The sequence below is a fragment of the Tachyglossus aculeatus genome, chromosome 4, assembly GCF_015852505.1.
Source record: "Tachyglossus aculeatus isolate mTacAcu1 chromosome 4, mTacAcu1.pri, whole genome shotgun sequence".
In the NCBI taxonomy this organism is placed as follows: Eukaryota; Metazoa; Chordata; class Mammalia; order Monotremata; family Tachyglossidae; genus Tachyglossus; species Tachyglossus aculeatus.
In genome coordinates this window covers 86,391,207-86,415,214 of record NC_052069.1, presented here as the reverse complement: position 1 = coordinate 86,415,214, position 24,008 = coordinate 86,391,207, and the positions used below count along the sequence as shown (strand labels likewise).

The 24,008-nt window shown below is 47.1% G+C and overlaps 2 protein-coding genes across 2 annotated transcripts in view; both read left to right on the top strand.

The window, feature by feature from the left end:
• The first annotated feature begins 508 nt into the window (after positions 1–508).
• On the top strand, positions 509–19,124 carry LOC119927097 (basic proline-rich protein-like). Its single transcript, XM_038745638.1, has 6 exons — positions 509–529; positions 3,118–3,218; positions 3,625–3,680; positions 9,281–9,309; positions 12,727–12,796; positions 18,094–19,124. The coding sequence occupies exons 1-6, from the start codon at positions 509–511 to the stop codon at positions 19,122–19,124; spliced, it is 1,308 nt and encodes a 435-aa protein (XP_038601566.1).
• A 128-nt stretch (positions 19,125–19,252) lies between these two features.
• Positions 19,253–24,008, top strand: part of LAPTM4B (lysosomal protein transmembrane 4 beta) — a 103,559-nt gene continuing 98,803 nt past the window's right edge. Inside the window, exon 1 of the mRNA XM_038745294.1 lies at positions 19,253–19,381. Coding sequence (XP_038601222.1) covers positions 19,283–19,381 — 99 coding nt within the window. The 5' untranslated portion in view covers positions 19,253–19,282. The remainder of the gene's footprint in view (positions 19,382–24,008) is intronic.

The following is a 24,008-nucleotide window of genomic DNA, read 5'->3' as shown; positions in this document are numbered from 1 at the left end:
AATTGGGACCGCTGGATTGAATGCAGTTGTACAAGTCCTTGGATTGGGGTAGGTGGTGCATGAAAAATTCAATCTGGCTCCTTTCAAAAAAAAAATTTACAAAATCCAGCTTTCCAGAAGCCAAGCTGGCCAATTTAGATAAATACTTTTTTGCCATTCTGTGATTTGAAAATGTGCATTCTTCGACAACTTGGAAGATTTTGAAAGGAGGGAGTTTTATAAATCAAATTAGAAAATGAATTATCACCTCTTAAGGGATCAGTCCTATAATTACGTTCTACCTGTATTTCAAAAAACTCCGTCTCCCCAGTAATTCACCTGCACCAGCCCCAGTAGGCCTTCTAATTCGGCATTACCTTGTCTTCCCTGGTGTACACTGTAATACTATTCTTAATTTTAAATTTAAGCGTAAACTGGTCCAAGCCAAACAAATTCTTGTAGAATTGGAGGGAAAATGAAATTCACCGTTTTTGGAAAACCTCTACCTACCTGTTGAGTGACTGCCCAAATGACTAGGCAGCCAAAGAAGGTGGGTATCTCCTTTTAACAACATTATAAGTAAGAAATGTGACTCAAGGCAAATCTAGTGAGTGAAGAAAATTTTAAGAAAGCGAACAAGGATTTTTAAAATGTTTCCTCATGCGTTTTTCCTGTTTTTCACTTTAATCGGTTCCTGCTTCATAGGTCGTTAGTCAACAGCATTTATTGAGCGCTTAGAGAAGCAGCGTGGCTCAGTGGAAAGAGCCCGGGCTTTGGAGTCAGGGGTCATGTGTTCGAATTCCGGTTCTGCCAATTAGCTGTGTGACTTTGGGCAAGTCACTTAACTTCTCTGCGCCTCAGTTACCTCATCTGTAAAATGGGGATTGACTGTGAGCCCCACGTGGGACAACCTGATCACGTTGTAACCTCCCCAGCGCTTAGAACAGTGCTTTGCACATAGTAAGCGCTTAATAAATGCCATTATTATTATTATTATTATTATTTGCAGAGCACACTACTAAGCACTCGGGAGACTATAATTCGATGGAATTGGTAGACACATTCCCTGCCCACAAGGAGCTTGTAGTCTAAATCATGAGTAAGAGCCACACAGTATCTACATATGTTTAGAGTTGTAACAGATTAGCTTCCCACTTAGAGTGGGAACTTTCGAAGGTCAGTGTCAAAGAAGGTCTGTTGTATTTACTCCTGTAAATAGAACTCCAATCTGTCACCAAATCCTGTCGCTTTACTCCTTTAAATATAACGCCAATCTGTCACCAAATCCTATCGCTTTATTTTTCACAGCATCACTAAAATAATAATAATAATGGCATTTATTAAGCGCTTACTATGTGCTAAGCGCTGGGGAGGTTACAAAGTGATCAGGTTGGCCCACGGGGTGCTCACAGTCTTAATCCCCATTTTACAGATGAGGTAACTGAGGCCCAGAGAAGTTGTGACTTGCCCAAAGTCACACAGCTAATTGGCAGATATCTATCTATCCCTTTCTATCCCGGCTCCGCCAATTCTCAGCTGTGTGACTTTGGGCAAGTCACTTAACTTCTCTGTGCCTCAATTCCCTCATCTGTAAAAATGGGGATTAAAGCTGTGAGTCCCCCATGGGACAACCTGATCCCCTTATAACTCCCCCAGCGCTTAGAACAGTGCTTTGCACATAGTAAGTGCTTAATAAATGCCTTCATTATTATTATTATCAAAACTGCTACCACGTTAATCCAAGCACGTATCCTATCCTGCCTTGATTTCTTCATCAGCCTCTGCTGACCTACCTGCCTCCTCTCTCCCCACTTCGGTCCATACTTCGCCCCGCTGCCTGCATCTTTTTTCTCCAAAAACATTCAGTCCATGTTTCCTCATTTCTCAGAGATTTCAAGTGGTTGCCCATCGACCTCCCCGTCAAACAGAAACTCCTTATCATCAGCTTTAAAACAATCATCTTACACCTTTTTATCTTACCTCCCTTATTTTCCACTGCAACTCAGCCCTCACAGTTTCCTCCTCTGCACCCATTTACTGTACTCAATCATGTCCATCCCCCTCGTCGACCTTTACCTGTCATCCTGCCTCTGGCCTAGAATGCCCTCCCTCTTTATATAATAATAATAATGGCATTTATTAAGCGCTTACTATGTGCAAAGCACTGTTCTAAGCGCTGGGGTGGTTACAAGGTGATCAGGTTGTCCCACGGGAGGCTCACGCTCTTAATCCCCATTTTACAGATGAGATAACCCAGGCCCGGAGAAGTGAAGTGACTTGTCCAAAGTCACACTGCTGACAGGATTAGAACCCATGACCTCTGACTCCCAAGCCTGTGCTTTTTCCACTGAGCCACACTGCTTCTCTGGCAGACAATCCCTCTCCCTGCCTTCAAAGCACATCTCCAAGAAATTTATCTGTCTCTTCTTTAATCCAAGCTCACCGTGGGCAGGGAACATCTCTACCAACTGTTTTATTGCACTCAGCATTTAAGATGGCGTTTGGCACATAGTAAACGCTTGACGCTTGACGCTCGTCCCCCTCTCCATCCCCCCATCTTACCTCCTTCCCTTCCCCACAGCACCTGTATATATGTATATGTGTTTGTACATATGTATTACTCTTTATCTTGTACGTATCTATTCTATTTTATTTTGTTAGTATGTTTGGTTTTGTTCTCTGTCTCCCCCTTCTAGACTATGAGCCTGCTGTTGGGTAGGGACCATCTCTATGTGTTGCCGACTTGTTCTTCCCAAGCGCTTAGTACAGTGCTCTGCACACAGTAAGCGCTCAATAAATATGATTGATTGATTGACAAATACCATAATGTTTATTATTACTCACACAAGCACTTAGTAAAGTGCTTTGCACACAGCAGATGCCCAATAAATTAACTGATCCTGTTCTTTCCTCCTCTGCTGTAGGGAATTTTAGTACTGGGGGTTGGCCTTCGTGTGAAACCTCCATCTGGAGTTACTCCACAACTGTGCACATCTCCTTGTAATGACCAGTTTCACATTCTTAAGTTTCACACCAATTCTCTATGGTTTGGGATTAGATATGCGAAAAAACACTGCTTCCTTACCCATCATCTTTGGTTTTTGAACAATTGGTTTCCTTCCTGATCTCTCCCGTTAGGACGTTTGCGACGTTAGTTCTTGTGGGATGCTTGAAAAATTGGCTTCCGAATGGGATCTCGTTTCCTCGCTGCATTGGACTGGGAACAACAAGCGTTTTCAGTGCGCTGGTGACATCAACTAAGCTGAAACAGTTGCTACTGTTGAATGATAGCAGTGAGTTCTGTTAATAATAATAATGATGGCATTTGTTAAGCGCTTACTATGTGCAAAGCACTGTTCTAAGCGCTGGGGGGGATACAGTGTGATCAAGTTGTCCCCCGTGGGGCTCACAGTCTTAATCCCCATTTTTACAGATGAGGGAACTGAGGCTCAGAGAAGTGAAGTGACTTGCCCAAGGTCACACAGCCGACTTGTGGTGGAGTCGGGATTCGAACCCATGACCCCCTGACTCCAAAGCCCGGGCTCTTTGCACCGAGCCACGCTGTTAATGATAGTAATTTTCCCCAGTAAATTTACCACTTCCCTTATTCCACTAAAATCTTTTTCATCTTATTTCTCATTCCAGTGGCATGAAACCTCGGCTGTTTGGGGAGTCTCATCTGGAATCAGATAATAGAGTTTGTAAGAAAACTTGGCACCTTAGATTTTCAATCAATCAGTCGGGCATTTATTAATAATAATAATAATAATGGCATTTATTAAGCGCTTGCTATGTGCAAAGCGCCGTTCTAAGTGCTGGGGACGTTACAAGGTGATCAGGTTGTCCCAAAGGGGGCTCACAGTCTTAATCCCCATTTTACAGATGAGGGAACTGAGGCCCAAATAATAACGATAATAATAATAATGGAATTTATTAAGCACTTACTATGTGCAAAGCACTGTTCTAAGCGCTGGGGAGGTTACAAGGTGATCAGGTTGTCCCACGGGGGGCTCACAGTCTTCATCCCCATTTTACAGATGAGGGAACTGAGGCCCAAATAATAATAATGATGGCATTTATTAAGCGCTTACTATGTGCAAAGCACTGTTCTAAGCGCTGGGGAGGTTACAAGGTGATCAGGTTGTCTCATGGGGGGGCTCACAGTCTTCATCCCCATTTTACAGATGAGGGAACTGAGGCCCAGAGAAGTGAAGTGACTTGCCCAAAGTCACACAGCTGACAGTTGGCAGCGCCAGGATTTGAACCTATGACCTCTGACTCCAGAGCCCGGGCTCTTTCCACTGAGCCATGCTGCTTCTATATGGGACAAGGATGGTCTCCTACCTGATTGACAGGTATCTAGAGGCGGAGCTACCCTGTGACTGGAGATGTGAGTAGCAGTCATGAAGCAGCAAGGCCAAATGGAAAGATCTCAGGCCTGGGAGTCAGAAGGATCTGGATTCGAATCCTGGTTCTGGCATAGTCTGCCGACTGCCTTGGCTGTGTCGGGGAAACAGCGTGGCTCAGTGGAAAGTGCCCGGGCTTTGGAGTCAGAGGTCATGGGTTCAAATCCCAGCTCCGCCAACTGTCAGCTGTGTGACTTGAGGTAAGTCACTTCACTTCTCTGTGCCTCAGTTCCCTCATCTGTAAAATGGGGATTAAGGCTATGAGCCCCCTGTGGAACACTCTGATCACCTTGTAACCTCCCCAGTGCTTAGAACAGTGCTTGGCACATAATAAGTGCTTAATAAATGCCATTATTATTATTATTAATCTCTGGGCCTCAGTTCCCTCATCTATAAAATGGGGATTAAGACTGTGAGCCCCCCGTGGGACAACCTGATCACCTTGTAACCTCCCCAGTGCTTAGAACAGTGCTTGGTACATAGTAAGCGCTTAATAAATGTCATTATTATTATTATTATTATTCTCTGGGCCTCAGTTACTCATCTATAAAATGGGGATTAATCAATCAATCAATCAATTGTATTTATTGAGCACTTACTGTGTGCAGAGCACTGTACTAAGTGCTTGGGAAGTACAAGTTGGCAACATATAGAGACAGTCCCTACCCAACAGTGGGCTCACAGTCTAAAAGAGGGAGAGTAAGAATGTGAGCCCCCCGTGGGACAACCTGATCACCTTGTAACCTCCCCAGTGCTTAGAACAGTGCTTGGCACATAGTAAGCGCTTAATTAATGCCATTATTATTATTATTATTATTATTCTCTGGGCCTAAGTTACCTCATCTATAAAATGGGGATGAAGACTGTGAGCCCCCCGTGGGACAACCTGATCACCTTGTAACCTCCCCAGCCCTTAGAACAGTGCTTGGCACATAGTAAGCGCTTAATAAATGCCATTATTATTATTATTATTATTCTCTGGGCCTCAGTTCCCTCATCTATAAAATGGGGATTAAGACTGTGAGCCCCCCATGGGACAACCTGATCACCTTGTAACCTCCCCAGTGCTTAGAACAGTGATTGGCACATAGTAAGTGCTTAATAAATGCCGTCATTATTATTATTACTACAAGTTCAGCCCATATTTCCCCAGTCCTCAAGAACATCCAGTGGTTGTCCATCCACCTCTGCATCAAACAAGAACTCCTCACCACCGGCTTTAAAGCAGTCCATCACCTCGCCCCCTCCTACCTCACCTCTCTTCTCTCCTTGTAATAATAATAATAATGGCATTTATTAAGCGCTTACTATGTGCAAAGCACTCTTCTAAGCACTGGGGAGGTTACAAGGTGATCAGGTTGTACCGCGGGGGGCTCACAATCTTAATCAACATTTTACAGATGAGGGGACTGAGGCCCAGAGAAGTGAAGTGACTCGGCCAAAGTCACACAGCTGACAGTTGGCGGAGCTGGGGTTTGAACTCGTGACCTCTGACTCCAAAGCCCGGGCTCTTTCCATTGAGCCACGCTGCTTCTCTGCTTCTATAACCCAGCCCACACACCTTGCTCCTCTAATTCATTCATTCATTCATTATCGTATTTATTGAGCGCTTACTGTGTGCAGAGCACTGTACAACCTACTCACTCTCCCTCGATCTCGTCTGTCTCGTTGCCAACCTCTTGTCCCTGCCCTGCTTCTGGTCTGGAATGTCCTCTCTCCATAGCCGACTGACAATGACTCTCCCCACCTTCAGAGCCTTATTGAAGGCACATTGTCAGCGCTGTGACCGGCCAAGACACTTAACTTCCCTGTGCCTCAGTTACCTCATCTGTAAAATGGGGATTAAGCCTGCGATCCGCCCTTGGGACAACCTGATCACCTTGTAACCTCCCCAGCGCTTAGAACAGTGCTTTTCACATAGTAAGCGCTTAATAAATGCCATCATTATTATTATTATCTCCAAGTGGCCTTCCCAATCAATCAATCAATCAACCGTATTTACTCAGCACCTACTGTGTGCACAGCACTGTACTAAGCGCTTAATAAATGCCATCGTTATTATTATTATCTCCAAGTGGCCTTCCCAATCAATCAATCAATCAATCAATCGTATTTACTGAGCGCCTACTGTGTGCAGAGCACTGTACTAAGCGCTTGGGAAGTCCAAGTTGGCAACATATAGAGACGGTCCCTACCCAACAGTGGGCTCACAGTCTAGAAGGGGGAGGCAGAGAATAGAACCAAACATATTAACAAAATAAACTAAATAGAATAGATATGTACAAGTAAAATAAATAGAGTAATAAATCCATACAAACATATATACATATATACAGGTGCTGTGGGGAGGGGAAGGAGGTAAGGCGGGGGGGATGGAGAGGGGAAGGAGAGGGAGAGGAAAGAGGGGGCTCAGTCTGGGAAGGCCTCCCAACTAAGCCCTCATTTCCTTTTCTTCCCCTCCCTTCTACATCACCCTGCCTTGCTCCCTTAACTCACCTCCACCCCCTAAAGCACTTATTTACATATCCAAAATATATTATATTAATATCCATCTCCCCCTCCAGACTGTAAACTCACTGTGGGCAGAGACTATGTCTGTTATATTGTTATAATGTACTCTTCCAAGTACAGTGCTCTGTACACAGAATATGAATTATTGATCAGCAGCGTGGCTAAGTGGAAAAGAGCCCGGGCTTTGGAGTCAGAGGTCATGGGTTCAAATCCTGGCTCTGCCAACTGTCAGCTGTGTGACTCTGGGCAAGTCACTTCACTTCTCTGGGCCTCAGTTCCCTCATCTGGAAAATGGGGATGAAGACTGTGAGCCCCCAGTGGGACAACCTGATCGCCTTGTGACCTCCCCAGCACTTAGAACAGTGCTTTTCACATAGTAAGCGCTTAATAAATGCCATCATTATTATTATTATTATTATTATTACTTCAGCTGCTGCTACTATTCCCACCACTCTCAAAGTTATTCAATTCTTTTATGAGCTATATACTGGGGCATTAAACCTCACTAGACTTGCTCAATTTTTATTAAAATAACCCAAAGCTTAGCTGCATGCTGTCAACTAAATGAGTCGGTTGTACGTGTTTATTACTCTATTTTATTTGTACATATTTATTCTATTTGTTTTATTTGGTTAATATGTTTTGCTTTGTTCTCTGTCTCCCCCTTCTAGACTGTGAGCCCGCTGTTGGGTAGGGACCGTCTCCATATGTTGCCGACTTGTCCTTCCCAAGCGCTTAGTACAGTGCTCTGCACACAGTAAGCGCTCAATAAATACGATTGAATGAATGAATAAATAATAAATAAATAATGATGGCATTTGTTAAGCGCTTACTATGTGCAAAGCACTGTTCTAAGCACTGAGCACTGTTCTAGAGTGAGGAGCTGATGACTATGAGTCATGGCCACAAGCTGCAGAGTAAAAGTTTATTTTGCTGAACGTGGTAATGGTTTGTCAACGTGAGTGAGGAACTTGTCCATCTTTGGTTGAGAAGCAACCTTATCTTCATAAAATCCTTTGAAGCATGGCCCGGTGGAAAGAGCACAGTTCTGGGTGTCAGAGGGTCTGGGTTCTAATCCCGGCTCTGCCACTTGCCTGCTGCATGATGGTGGGCAAGTCACTTCACTTTCTCTGTGCTTCAGTTTCCTCAACTGTAAAATGGGGATTCAACAGCTGTTCTCCCTCCTACTTAGGCTGTGAGTCTCATGTGGTCAAGTTCTGTGTCCAACCTGATTAATGTGTATCTATCCCAGTGGTTAGAACAGTGTTTGACATACAGTAAGCGCCTAACAAATAACTCCTGAATACCAGCAACTTTGAACTCCCCACAAGCATACTTCTCAGTCTCATAGTTTACAGCATGTAAATCTGGATGCCAGAACTCTTTTTTTTAATGGCATTTATTAAGCACTTACTATGTGCAAAGCACTGTTCTAAGCGCTGGGGAGGTTACAAGGTGATCAGATTGTCTCACGAGGGGCTCACGTTCCCCTTTTACAGATGAGGGAACTGAGGCCCAGAGGAGTGAAGTGACTTGCCCAAAGTCACACAGCTGACAATTGGCGGAGCTGGTATTTGAACCCATGACCTCCGACTCCAAAGCCTAGGCTCTTTCCACTGAGCCATGCTGCTTCTCTGATCAATCAATCAATCAATCAATCGTATTTATTGAGTGCTTACTGTGTGCAGAGCACTGTACTAAGCGCTTGGGAAGGACAAGTTGGCAACATATAGAGACGGTCCCTACCCAACAGTGGGCTCACAGTCTAGAAGGGGGAGACAGAGAACAAAACAAAACATATTAACAAAATAAAATAAATAGAATAGATATGTGCAAGTAAAATAAATAAATAGAGTAATAAATATGTACAAACATATATGCATATATACAGGTGCTGTGGGGAAGGGAAGGAGGTAAGGGGATGGAGAGAGGAGGAGGAGGGAGAGAGGAAGGAGGGGGCTCAGTCTGGGAAGGCCTCCTGGAGGATGGCATTTGTTAAGCGCTTACTATGTGCAAAGCACTGTTCTAAGCCCTGGGGGGATACAAGGTGATCAGGTTGTCCCACGGGGGGTTCACAATCTTAATCCCCATTTTACAGATGAGGTAACTGAGGCTCAGAGAAGTTAAGTAACTTGCCCAAGGTCATACAGCAGACATGTGGCAGAGCTGGGATTAGAACCCATGACCTCTGACTCCCAAGCCCGGGATCTTTCCACTGAGCCACGCTGCTTCTTAGTAGAAACTCTTGGGTTCTTTCTCCAGTTTCAGCCACTTGCTGTCTCTAAAATATCTCCCCATTGAGCCACAACGGATCAGCTCTTGCTTAGGGAAGAAGCTGTTTCCTGAGGGTAAATTAGGCCTCCCCCTCCTCTTGTTCCTTGCAGCTTTTCTGCTGCCTGTGGCAGCTGATAAGGTTAGAATTAAAGGTAAAAGAGGGAACCAGGAAACTACTATGAGAAGCAGCGTGGCTCAGTGGAAAGAGCCCGGGTTTGGGAGTCAGAGGTCATGGGTTCTAATCCCGACTCTGCCGTTTGTCAACTGGGTGACTTTGGGCAAGACGTCACTTCTCTGGGCCTCAGTTACCTCATCTGTAAAATGAGGATAAAGACTGTGAGCCCCACGTGGGACAACCTCATCACCTTGTATCCACCCCAGCGCTTAGAACAGTGCTTTGCACATAGTAAGTGCTTAACAAATGCCATTATTATTATTATTACCGTAAAAGTACAGTTCAGTGCATAATACATTAGTAAATCAACAAATAAATCTGAATAGATACATTTTCAAGTTTTAAAAACAGGAGAGTCAGTAGTGTCAGGCTATAAGTATATATGTATATATGTTTGTACATATTTATTACTCTATTTATTTATTTTATTTGTACATATCTATTCTATTTATTTTATTTTGTTAGTATGTTTGGTTTTGTTCTCTGTCTCCCCCTTTTAGACTGTGAGCCCACTGTTGGGTAGGGACTGTCTCTACATGTTGCCAATTTGTACTTCCCAAGCGCTTAGTACAGTGCTCTGCACATAGTAAGTGCTCAATAAATACGATTGATGATGATGATGGTGATGATGATAAATAGATTTGTTCAGGGAATTTGAATTGATGGTGATTTTTTTTTCTAATTTGCTCTTTTTCTTACATGGCTTGTGTTAATCTTTGGACATGTGGTTTCACAAGACAATAAACACTCCAGGAGTTTAAATCCATGTCCTGTTCTATTTATTTTTGTAAGGCAAATCACACAGTCCTTGAAGAAGTTAGGAGGAGCAATTCCTGAAACGGGTTGTCAAACTCTTCCCAAATACTGTATGAAGTGCTAACACAGAAACTTCGTAATACTGTAATTAGCTTTCCCGCTAAATTTTAAAGTAAGCTAGAAAGAAGAAATGAAAGCAACAGTGAGAAAGTAAACTCTTAGAGTCTGTATGTACACATACCATCAGGATATAAAATGTCCTTTGGGTTTGAAGAGAAACAGTGTGGTCTAGTGGAAAGAGCACAGTTGCCGAATTGTACTTTCCAAGCGCTTAGTACAGTGCTCTGCACACAGTAAGCGCTCAATAAATACGATTAGAGGAATGACTCGGAGTCAGTGGACCTGAGTACTAGGCCTTGGATCCACTTTTTACCTGCTGTGTAACCTTGGGCAAGTCACTGGGCTTTTCTGCCGCTCAGGTTCCTCAAATGGGGATTAAATAACTTTCCTCCCTCCTACTTAATAATAATAATAATGATGGCATTTGTTAAGCACGTACTATGTGCGAAGCACTGTTCTAAGCGCTGGGGAGGATACAAGGTGATCAGGTTCTCCCACGTGGGGATCACAGTCTTCATCCCCATTTTATCATCTCCCTTCAAGGCCTTACTGAGAGCTCACCTCCTCCAGGAGGCCTTCCCAGACTGAGCCCCTTCTTTCCTCTCCCCCTCATCCCCCTCTCCATCCCCCCATCTTACCTCCTTCCCTTCCCCACAGCACCTGAATATATGTACATATGTTTGTACATATTTATTACTCTATTTATCTTACTTGTACATATCTATTTATTTTATTTTGTTAGTATGTTTGGTTTTGTTCTCTGTCTCCCCCTTCTAGACTGTGAGCCCGCTGTTGGGTAGGGACTGTCTCTATGTGTTGCCGACTTGTACTTCCCAAGCACTTAGTACAGTGCTCTGCACACAGTAAGCACTCAATAAATACGATTGATTGATTTTACAGATGAGGGAACTGAGGCTCAGAGAAGTTAAGTGACTTGCCCGAGGTCACACAGCAGTACAGTAATTAATACAGTCCTTGGCACAAATAAGATAATAATAATTATGTTCTAAGCACTGGGGGGGATACAAGGTGATCAGGTTGTCCCATGTGGGGCTCACAGTCATCATCCCCATTTTACAGATGAGGGAACTGAGGCTCAGAGAAGTTAAGTGACTTGCCTGAGATCACACAGCAGATATGTGGCAGAGCTGGGATTAGAACCCATGACCTCTGACTCCCAAGCCCGGGCTCTTTCCACTGAGCCACGCTGCTTCTCACTGAGCCACGCTTCTTAGACTGTGAGCCCCATGTGGGACAGGAATGGTGTCCGACCTGATTATCTCAAATCTACCCAGCGCTTAGTACAGTCCTTGGCACAGATATGATAATAATAACTATGATGATGGTGAAACTGATAATATCAGAGGCAGACCATTCATTCATTCATTCATTCAATTGTATTTTTTGACCTCTTACTGTGTGCAGAGCACTGTACTAAGCACTTGGGAGAGTACAATGCAAAAATAAACATATTCCCTGCCCACAACAAGCTTACAGTCTTGAAGTGGGGAGACAGACAGAAATACAAATAATCGACAGATATCATCATCATCATCAATCGTATTTATTGAGCGCTTACTGTGTGCAGAGCACTGTACTAAGCGTTTGGGAAGTACAGGTTGGCAACATATAGAGACAGTCCTGTATGTAAGTGTTGTGGGGCTGGCAGGGGGGAAGAGAAAAGGGAGTAAGTCAGGGCGACACAGAAGGGAGCGGGAGAAGAGGAAAGAGGGGCTTAATCTGGGAAGGCCTCTTGGAGGAGATGTGACTTCATTAAGCTTTTGAAGGCGGGGAGAGTCGTTGTCCATTGGATTTGAGGTGAGAGGGCATTCCAGGCCAGAGGCAGGATGTGGGTGAGGAGTCGGCAGTGAGATAGGTGAGATGGCGGCACAGTGAAAAGGTTAGTATTGAGGAGCGAAGTGTGCAGGCTGGGTTGTAGGAGGAGAGTAGCAAGGTGAGGTTGGAAGGGGCAAGGTGATGGACTGCTTTAAAGCCAGTGGTAAGGAGTCTTTGTACGATGCAGACGTGGATAGCAAACCACTACAGTTGTTTAAGTAGTGGCGCGATGCGTCCTGGACCAAAAACGATGCGGGCAGCAGAGTGAATTGTGGACTGGAGTGGGGAGAGACAGAAGCAATCACATTAAATAGACTGTGAGTCCCATGTGGGACAGGGACTGTGTCTGATTAACTTGTATTTACCCCAGCACCTAGAACAGTGCTTGACACATAGTATAATAATAATAATGATAGCATTTATTAAGCGCTTACTATGTGCAAAGCACTGTTCTAAGCGCTGGGGAGGTTACAAGGTGATCAAGTAAGCACTTAACAACTCTATTATTATTATTGCTATTATTGTTAGTGAGTTGACCAGGTGGTTTAGTTTAGTTCAGTCCAATCGGGATGGTAAGGAACTCCCTCGCCTCCTTATGCCATCGAGTCATTTCCAACCAGAGCGACGCCACGGGCACATCTCTCTCGAAACGTCCCACCTCCATTGCAGTTATTCTGGTACTGCATCCATAGAGTTTTCTTGTTAAAAATACGGAAGCGGTTTACCGCCGCCTCCTTCGGTATGGTAAACTTGAGTCTCTGCATTTGACTCTCTTCCGTGCCGCTGTTGCCCAGCACAGGTGAGTTTTGACTTGTAGTTGATCGCCTTCCACTCGCTAGCCACTGACCAAGCTAGGAATGGAATGGGTGGGCCTCTGCTTGACTCTCCCTCTCTTAACCGAGACTGGTAGAGTACTGGAAACTCTCTCTAGGTGCCATCCTGAAAGGATAAAATACTCCCTAGCAGCACCCAATCCCATTATCCCTGATCAAACAAAGAAAGAAGTGGGAGATTGGGAAGGGAGGGGAATCTTCTTCACAGTAATCCTGCCACCTGGGGAGAAGAGAAAAATCAACCAATCAATCATTTACTGAATACTTACTATGTGCAGAGCACTGTACTACGCACTTGGGAGAGTACAATACAACTGAATTAGCCGACATGCTCCCTGACCATAATGAGCTTGCAGCCTAGAGGGGAAGACAGACATTAATATGAATAAATAATTCATAATATATAATTTAAGTATATGTACATAAGTGCTGAGGGGTTGGAGGTGGGGAGATTATCAAGAGTCCAAAGGTCATAGATTGAGGTGCAGAGGCGACACAGAAAGGAGAGTGAGCCAGGGAAAAGAGGGCTTTGTCGGGAAAGGCATCTTGAAGGATAGTAATAATAATAATAATAATGGCGTTTGTTAAGCGCTTACTATGTGCTAAGCCCTTACTAAGTGATCTTAGTAACGCTTTGAAGGTGGAGACTGGTAGCCTGGCATATGGGAGGGAGGAGGGAGTTCCGTCCTTGGGGGAAGGCCAACTTGTACTTCCCAAGCGCTTAGTACAGTGCTCTGCACACAGTAAGCGTTCAATATTCAATTGTATATATTGAACGCTTACTGTGTGCAGAGCACTGTAGCTGTGTGACTTTGGGCAAGTCACTTAACTTCTCTGTGCCTCAGTTACCTCATCTGTAAAATGGGGATTGACTGTGAGCCCCCTGTGGGACAACCTGATCACATTGTAACCTCCCCATCGCTTAGAACAGTGCTCTGCACACAGTAAGCATTCAATAAATACGATTGAATGAATGAATGAATGAATGAATGAATGAATGAATTAATTAATTAATTAATGAAAGGGGTCAGCAGTGAGATAGATGAGATTGGGGCACAGTGAGTAAACTGACACTAGAGGAGTAGAGTATGTGGGCTGGGCTGTAGGAGGATTAATAGGATTAGGAGAAGCAGCGTGGCTCAGTGGAAAGAGCCTGGGCTTTGGAGTCAGAGGTCATGGATTCAAATCCCGGCTCCGCCAACTGTCAGCTGTGTGCCTTTGGGCAAGTCACTTCACTTCTCTGGGCCTCAGTTACCTCATCTGTAAAATGGGGATTAAAACTGTGAGCCCCCGTGGGACAGCCTAATCAACTTGTAACCTCCCCAGCACTTAGAACAGTGCTTTGCATATAGTAAGCTCTTAACAAATACCATCATTATCATTATTATTAGTGAGGTGACGTAGGGTCCCTAACAGGCAACTGAAATGCCACTGGCCTCCGGAGTTACAGTGCTTGAGTAGTCCCAGGCCAGGGAGACAGTGGGGTGGAGGGACAGGAGGGGATGATGGGTTTTGGAATCCGGGTGGTGAGAGATGAGGGGTGGGGAATTTAAGGGAAGGAATCCTAATCATTTCAGGGAATTGTTGGGATGGGCTTGCTCAGCTGTGTGGGGTTTGTAGACTATAATTATCAATGCCCTCACCGAAACCGGGTTCTGCCTACTGAGGCACGCTGGGACCGGGAACCCCAGCAAGAGGGGCCTGTGGAACGTGTTCCTCTTCTAAACTATAAGCTCACTGTGAGCAGATGGCAAGCCCATTGTGGGCAGGGATTGTCTGTTGCTGAATTGTACTTCCCAAGTGCTTAATAATAATAATAATAATGGCATTTATTAAGCTCTTACTATGTGCAAAGCACTGTTCTAAGCAATGGGTAGGTTACAAGGTGATCAGGTTGTCCCACAGGGGGCTCACAGTCAATCCCCATTTTACAGATGAGGTAGCTGAGGCCCAGAGAAGTTAAGTGACTTGCCCAAAGTTACACAGCTACAGTGCTCTGCACACAGTAAGCGTTCAATATATACAACTGAACGTACGAATCCTGTCTACAGCCTTAATTATATTGTACTCTTAATAATTCATTCATTCAATCATATCTCCTCCTGCCCTCTGGACATCTCCACCTGGATGTCAGCCCTCCCTCTAAAGCTCAGCATGCCCAAGACAGAGCACCTTATCTTCCCTCCCAAACCCTGTCCTCTCCCTGACTTTCCATCCCTTCCCGCTTCACAAGCCCGCTACCTTGGTGTCATCCTTGACTCCGTTCTCTCGTTCACCCCACACATCCAATCCGTCACCAAAAGCTTCCGGTCTCACCTCCACAACATCGCCAAGATCCGCCCTTTCCTCTCCATCCAAACCGCTACGTTGGTTCAATCCCTCACCCTATCCCGACTGGATTGCTGCATTGGCCTCCTTTCTGATCTCCCATCCTCCTGTCTCTCCCAGCTTCAGTCTATACTTTCATTCATTCATTCATTCAATCATATTTATTGAGCACTTACTATGTGCAGAGCACTGTGCTAAGCACTTGGGAAGTCCAAGTTGGCAACATATAGAGACGGTCCCTACCCAACAACGGGCTCACAGTCTAGAAGGGGGAGACAGATGACAAAACAAAACATGTGGATGGGTGTCAAGTGGTTAGACCAAATAGAATTAAAGCTAAATGCACATCATTAACAAAATAAATAGAATAGTACTAATCTGACAGGGTGTGAGGATGGACAGACTTTGAGATCCCTCGCTGAACATCATTTTCTTTTGACAGAGTCACCGGGGTGTCATGGCATTAACAATCCTATGTGTGATCCTCTACCTATTCATCTGAATTCATTCAGATGAATGAGTTCATTCTCAGTCTCTTTTGCAGGCTCCCCCTCCCCCTCCCATCCCCTTACTGTGGGGGTTCCCCAAGGTTCAGTGCTCGGCCCCCTTCTGTTCTCTATCTACACTCACTCCCTTGGTGACCTCATTCGCTCCCACGGCTTCAACTATCACCTCTACGCTGATGACACCCAGATCTACATCTCTGCCCCTGCTCTCTCCCCCTCCCTCCAGGCTCACATCTTCTCCTGCCTTCAGGACATCTCCATCTGGATGTCTGCCCGCCACCTAAAACTCAACATGTCCAAGACTGAACTCCTTGTCTTCCCTCCCAAACCCTGCCCTCTCCCTGACTTTCCCATCACTGTTGACGGCACTACCATCCTTCCCATCTCACAGGCCCGCAACCTTGGTGTCATCCTCGACTCCGCTCTCTCGTTCACCCCTCACATCCAAGCCGTGACCAAAACCTGCCGGTCTCAGCTCCGCAACATTGCCAAGATCCGCCCTTTCCTCTCCATCCCAACCGCTACCGTGCTCATTCAAGCTCTCATCCTATCCCGTCTGGACTACTGCATCAGCCTCCTCTCCGATCTCCCATCCTCGTGTCTCTCTCCACTTCAGTCCATACTTCATGCCGCTGCCCGGATTGTCTTTGTCCAGAAACGCTCTGGGCATGTTACTCCCCTCCTCAAAAATCTCCAGTGGCTACCAATCAACCTGCACATCAGGCAGAAACTCCTCACCCTGGGCTTCAATGCTGTCCATCCCCTTGCCCCCTCCTACCTCACCTCCCTTCTCTCCTTCTCCAGCCCCGCCCGCCCTACCTCCTTCCCCTCCCCACAGCACCTGTATATATATTTGTACAGGTTTATTACCCTTTTTCTTTTCCTTGGACATATTTATTCTATTTATTTTATTTTGTTAATATGTTTTGTTTTGTTGTCTGTCTCCCCCTTCTAGACCGTGAGCCTGCCGTTGGGTAGGGACCGTCTCTATATGTCGCCAACTTGTACTTCCCAAGCATTTAGTCCAGTGCTCTGCACACAGTAAGCGCTCAATAAATACGATTGAATGAATGAATGAATGAATGAAAGCGCTTAGCACAGTACTCTGCACCTGGGCAGCGCTCATTCATTCATTCATTCATTCAATTGTATTGATGGAGCTCTTACTGTGTGCAGAGCACTGTACTAAGCGCTGGGGAAGTACAAGTTGGCAACACAGACAGTTGTAATAACCTCGATAGGGTGTGTCCGTGTGTGTGTCTGCACATCCGCACATCTGCCACGCTAGCTCTCTTCCTCCCTTCAAGGCCCTACTGAGAGCTCACCTCCTCCAAGAGGCCTTCCCACACTGAGCCCCCCTCCTTCTTCTTCCCTTCCTCCCCCCTCCACCCCCCGGCCTTACCTCCTTCCCCTCCCCACAGCACCTGTGTATATATGTTTGTACAGATTTATTACTCTATTTCTTTTACTTGCACATATTTATTCTATTTATTTTCTTTTGTTAATACATTTGGTTTTGTTCTCTGTCTCCCCCTTCTAGCCTGTGAGCCCGCTGTTGGGTAGGGACCGTCTCTAGATGTTGCCGACTTGTCCTTCCCAATCGCTTAGAACAGTGCTCTGCACGCAGTAAGTGCTCAATAAATACTGAGCCCCCTCCTTCCTCTTCCCCTCCTCCCCCTCCCCCTCCCCCCGCCCTACCTCCTTCCCCTCCCCACACCACCTGTATATATGTTTGTACAGATTTATTACTCTATTTTGCTTGTACATATTTATTCTATTTATTTTCTTTTGTTAATATGTTTGGTTTTGCTGTCTGTCTCCCCCTTCTAGACCGTGAGCCCGCCGTTGGGTAGGGACCGTCCCTAGATGTTGCCAACTTGTCCTTCCCAAGCTCTTAGTCCGGTGCTCTGCGCACAGTAAGCGCTCAATCAATACGACTGAATGAATGAATGAATGAAAGCGCTTAGCACAGTGTTCTGCGCCCGGGCAGCGCTCATTCATTCATTCATTCATTCATTCATTCATTCAATCGTACTGATGGAGCGCTTACTGTGTGCAGAGCACCGGACTAAGCGCTTGGGAAGGACAAGTTGGCAACATAGGCAGTTGTAATAGCGTCGCTGGGGTGTGTCCATCCGTGGGTCCCCGTGTGTGTGTCCCGGGGGCGGGTGCCTGGGAGCGGGGCCCAGCCCCCGGGGCCGTCACAGCCAGCCGGGGACCCGCCTCCTCCGGGGGGTCCGCCGCGCCTGCACCTCCAGGCGCTCCGGCCTTCATCCTGCCCGCCCGCCCGCCCGCCCGCCCGCTCCGTGCCGGTCCGGTCCGGTCCTGTCCTGTGCGGTGCGCTCCGCTCCGCTCCGCTCCCGGGGGAGGCTCCTTCCCACCGACCAGCCTCGCCCGGACACCCCCCGGACACCCCCGGACACTGCAGGCCCGGCTCCGGACACCCCCCGGACGCCCCGGACACCTTCCGGACACCCCCCGGACCCTCCGGATAACCCCCGGACACCCCCCGGACACCCCCCGGACACCCCCGGTCACTCCCAGACATCCCCTGGACACCTCCCGGACACTCCCCGGACACCTCCCGGACACTCCCCGGACACCTCCAGGACCCCTCCCGGACACCCCCCGGACACCCCCCGGACACCCCCGGTCACCCCAGGACACCTCCGGGACACCCCCGGTCACCCCCCGGCCACCCCCCGGGCCCTCCGGACCCCGCGGACCCGGCTCCGGACATCCCCCGGTCACCCCCGGATACCCCCCAGACACCCCCGGACACCTCCCGGACACCCCTCGGACACCTTCCTGTCACCCCCGGACACCCCCGGACACCCCCCGGACATCCCCCGGTCGCCCCCGGGACACCCCCGGACACCCCCCGGTCACCCCCCGGTCACCCCCGGGACGCCCTCGGACACCCCACGGTCACCCCACGGACACCCCCGGACACCCTCCGGACACCCCCGGACATCCCCCGGACACCCCTCGGACACCCTCGGACACCCCACGGTCACCCCCCGAACATCCCCCGGTCACCCCCGGGACGCCCTCGGACACCCCACGGTCACCCCCCGGACACCCCTCGGACACCCCTCGGACACCCCCCGGACACCCCTCGGACACCCTCGGACACCCCACGGTCACCCCCCGAACATCCCCCGGTCACCCCCGCGACGCCCTCGGACAACCCACCGTCACCCCCCCGGACACCCCTCGGACACCCCTCGGACACCCCTCGGACACCCCCGGACATCCCCCGGTCACCCCCGGACACCCTCGGACACCCCCCCGGTCACTCCCCGAACACCCCCCGGACACCCCCCGGACACCCCAGGACTCCTCCCGGACAGTCCCCGGTCACCCCCGGCCCCCCTCCGGAGCCCCCAGGCCCCGGTGAGCCCACGGACCAGGCTCCGGCCACTCCGGCCCCCCCAGTCCCCCCCGGACACCCCCGGCCCCCGCAGCTCCGGTCACTCTGACCACCCCCGGTCCCCCCCCCCCCGGCCCCTCCGGCCCCCGCGGCCCCAGGCCCGGCGAGTCCCGCCCAAGCCGAAGATGAAGCCGAGCTCTCCGTGGCCCCGCTTCTACTCCAACAGCTGCTGCCTCTGCTGCCATGTCCGCACGGGCACCATCCTGCTCGGAGCCTGGCATCTGGTAAGGAGCCCCCTCCACCTCCACCATCCACCAGAGAGCCCGGGCTTGGGAGTCGGAGGTCATGGGTTCGAATCCAGCCTCCGCCGCTTGTCAGCTGGGTGACCTTGAGCAAGTCACTTCACTTCTCTGGGCCTCAGTTCCCTCATCTGGAAAATGGGGATAAAGACTGGGAGCCCCCCGGGGGACAACCTGATCACCTTCTAACTGCCCCAGCTCTTAGAGCAGTGCTTGGCACATAGTAAGTGCTTAATAAATGCCACCATGATTATATATGTTGCCAACTTGTACTTCCCAAGCGCTCAGTACAGTGCTGTGCACACAGTAAGTGCTCAATAAATACGATTGAATGAATTATTATTGTCTGCTGAGTGACCTTGGGCAAATCACTTCACTTCTCTCGGGCCTCAGTTACCTCATCTAGAAAATGGGGATGGAGACTGGGAGCCCCCCATGGAACAACCTGATCACCTTCTAACCGCCCCAGCGCTTAGAACAGTGCTTTGCACATAGTAAGCACTTAATGAATGCCATTATTATTATTATTGTTTGCTGAGTGACCTTGGGCAAATCACTTCACTTCTCTGGGCCTCAGCTCCCTCTTCTGTAAATAGGGGATGAGGACTGTGAGCCCCCTGTGGGACAACCTGATCACCTTGTAACCACCCCAGTGCTTAGAACAGTGCTTTGCACATAGTAAGAGCTTAATGAATGCCATCATTATTATTGTTATTGTCTCCTGAATGACCCTGGGCAAATCACTTCACTTCTCTGGGCCTCAGTTCCCTCATCTGTAAAATGGGGATGAGGACTGTGAGCCCTCCATGGGACAACCTGATCACCTTGTAACCTCCCCAGCGCTTAGAACAGTGCTTGGCACATAGCAAGTGCTTAATAAATGCCATCATTATTATATATGTTGCCAACTTGTACTTCCCAAGCACTTAGTACAGTGCTCTGCACACAGCAAGCGCTCAATAAATACGATTGGATGAATTATTATTGCCTGCTGAGTGGCCTCGGGCAAATCACTTCACTTCTCTGGGCCTCAGTTACCTCATCTGCAAAATGGGGATGAAGACTGGGAGACCCCCATGGGACAACCTGATCTTCTAGACTGTGAGCCCGCTGCTGGGTAGGGGCCGTCTCTATGTGTTGCCAACTTGTACTTCCCAAGCACTTTTAGTACAGTGCTCTGCACACAGTAAGCGCTCAATAAATACGATTGAATGAATGAATAGGGCCAATATCTACACAGTCTCTGCTCTCCTAGCCCTGCTTCTCCCTAACCCGAGTCCCTCCGTCCTCTTTAATTGATTATCTATCTCCCAACCACTTAGTATAGTATTTGGCCCTTAAGAGATACCACACCACCCCTGGCTCTCAGTCACCACTCTACCCCCTTCTAGACTGTGACCTCACTGTTGGGTAGGGACCGCCTCTATATGTTGCCAACTTGTACTTCCCAAGCGCTTAGTACAGTGCTCTGCACACAGTAAGCACTCAATAAATATGATTAAATGAATGAATCCCCCCACCCAGTTCTTTTTCCTCCCCTTTCAGCTTCTCCCTTCAGTCAGTTTACTGAGCGCTTACTCTGTGCAGAACACTGCACTAAATGCTTGGGAGAGGGCAGTAGAATTGGTAGACACGATCCCTGCCCTCGAAGAGCTTGTAGTCTAGCTGGAGAGACAGATGTTAAAATGAGTTGCAGATTCATTCCTTCATTCGATCGTATTTATTGAGCGCTTACTGTGTGCAGAGCACTGGACTAAGCGCTTGGGAAGTACAAGTTGGCCACATCTAGAGACGGTCCCTACCCAACAGTTCAGACAAGAGAAGTCATCTTCTCTTATCTTCTCTTATCTGAAGATTCCCAAGGGACCTGGGCTGGGTGTGTGTGTGGGGGTGTGTGTGTGTGTGTGTGTGTCTCTATTCTATTTATTTTGTTAATGATCAATCAATCAATCGTATTTATTGAGTGCTTACTGTGTGCAGAGCACTGTACTAAGCGCTTGGGAAGCACAAGCAATGATGTGCATTTAGCTTTAATTCTATTTATTCTGATGACACCTGTCCACATGTTTTGTTTTGTTGTCTGTCTCCCCCTTCTAGACTGTGAGCCCGTTGTTGGGTAAGGTCCGTCTCTATATGTCACCAACTTCTACATCCCAAGCGCTTAGTACGGTGCTCTGCACACCGTAAGTGCTCAGTAAATACGATTGATTGAATGAATGAATGAATCGAGGGTAAGGATGCGTTCAAAAAGTGCCTTGGGGGTTGGCTCAATATTAGAGTGCTCATCTGTGATCTGTTTCTTGGACGAGTATTCATCTCTTTACTCCCGTTCTTCCTCGCGTCCCCAAATTGGGTGTCTATTGATTTCAGCAGCAGCTGATACCGTTTCGGTGAGAACGGATAATTCTGGAGATAACCTTCCTACAGAGTTTTATTAATAGATCCCTAATTCTTGGTGAGATTCGGTAAATCCCTCTGGCGATTCCAAGCTGTCGGAGGATAAGGTTGTTCCTTTTCCTAGTCACGCAAAGCAGATAAATCCTTAAAGCCGAAGTTGGGTGCATCCTAGTTGAGGAAGCAAAGCACTGGAGAATCAATCAATCAATCAATCGTATTTATTGAGTGCTTACTGTGTGCAGAGCACTGTACTAAGCGCTTGGGAAGTACAAGTTGGCAACATATCGAGATGGTCCCTACCCAACAGAAGCAGCGTAGCTTAGTTGCAAGAACCCGGGTTTCGGAGTCAGAGGTTGTGGGTTCTAATCCCGCTCCACCACTTATCAGCTGTATGACTTTGGACAAGTCACTGAACTTCTCTGTGCCTCAGTTACCTCATCTGTAAAATGGGGATGAAGACTGTGAGCCTCAGGTGGGACAACTTGATCACCTTGTAACCTCCCCAGCTCTTAGAACAGTGCTTTGCACATAGGAAGTGCTTAATAAATGCCATCAGCATTATTATTATTATTATTATTATTATTATTGTTATTATTATTAACTTCTCTGGGGCTCAATGACCTCATCTGTAAAATGGGGATTGACTGCGAGCCCCACGTGGGACAACCTGATTACCTTGTATCTATCCCAGCACTTCGAACAGTGCCTGCTGTTGGGGAGGGACCGTCTCGATATGTTGCTGACTTGTACTTCCCAAGCGCTTAGTACAGTGCTCTGCACACAGTAAGCACTCAATAAATACGATTGAAAGAAAAAAGAAAAAGTGCTTGGGACATAGGAAGTGCTTAACGAATACTATCATCATCATTATCTAACGAGGAGCATGTCAAGAGCGGTGTGATTTACTACAAAACCCCTTGAGACTGGTGCTGAGGGAGTACTAGCTAATCATCAGAGCTGTGAAAGTAGAATTTATTTCCAAAAACAGCACCAACGTCACGGTCTATCATTTCAGCCCTTAAATTTTTACTTGTGCTGCAAAAGATTTTCCATCTTGGCAGGTTAAAGAGAGCTGGTTGTGTGTATTTGGGTTTCCTTTACCAATTTAGATGGTCAGGGCTGAAGAATAAAATAGCTTAGCTCAACAGTCAGCTTCATTTTTCTCCTTGATTTAGAGCTGTTTAATTGCTTTTTCCCTCATGATGTTGGAATTTTCACGTGTTCTTATCACACTGTCCCAGTACTGTTTTAGGAAATATTCGAGGGAAAATGATGTGCTTGGGGCTGTGATTTAGAGGATGTTAATCTCACTCTTCATCCCAGGAAGCCATTTTCCGCCCATTTTTCCGACTCCTGTCCAGATGCTGACCATCAGCTCTCTCCTAAACAAACGTAGGCTAATCAGCTTTTCTGAGGCTAGAGATGATTACTTCATGAATGGCAATCTTTCTGGGCCGTAACCAAAAAAAAATTGATTAGAGGCTCTTTCTTCCCCTGCAGATTTATTTTGGAGATTGTACTTTTTGGCATCCACAGTATGACCAGCACTTGGTATGAGAGGCACCAGTTTGCCCCGATTCAACTGCATCATTATTAAAATTCATGGCACGGATGGGGACTTGGACCAAGATCCCATTTTGTTATAAAAATTGCCTAGGAACTACTATACGTTTGCGATGTAAAATTAATTGATTTTGGCGTGTTCTCCTGAAAATGAATTCATCAACAGTTAAATGTATCATTTGACACCAACAAACCTTTTAATCTCAATTTGGCCATAGCTCTTGGTAAAGGCATCGGATCCCTAATTAAATCATACATCGATTCATTATTTGTTTTTAGACAGTGTAATATCTTAGTTGAAATATTTTTCAGACATATGCAGGGCATTTGGGTTAATTCAAGGTCAGAGAGAGTCTCCCTTGTGGCCATGTAGTTTTCATTTCTTGTCTTAAAAGCTTTTAAGTGCAAGGATTATTTCAGGGTGCTTTTTGAAGTTAAGCCAAATACAGTTCAAGTGGCTCAACATAAGCTTTTGCGAAAGCCAGAAAATCCTTCAGAGAACGTTTAAGGTATGTATTACTGGAGAAATAGAAGCGCGACCCACCAACATGCTGCCATATACATTTAGGTTGAAACCAAAGCACTTCAAATAACGATAATTATTATTGCTATTATGGTACTTGTTAAGCACTTATTATATGCCAAGCACTGT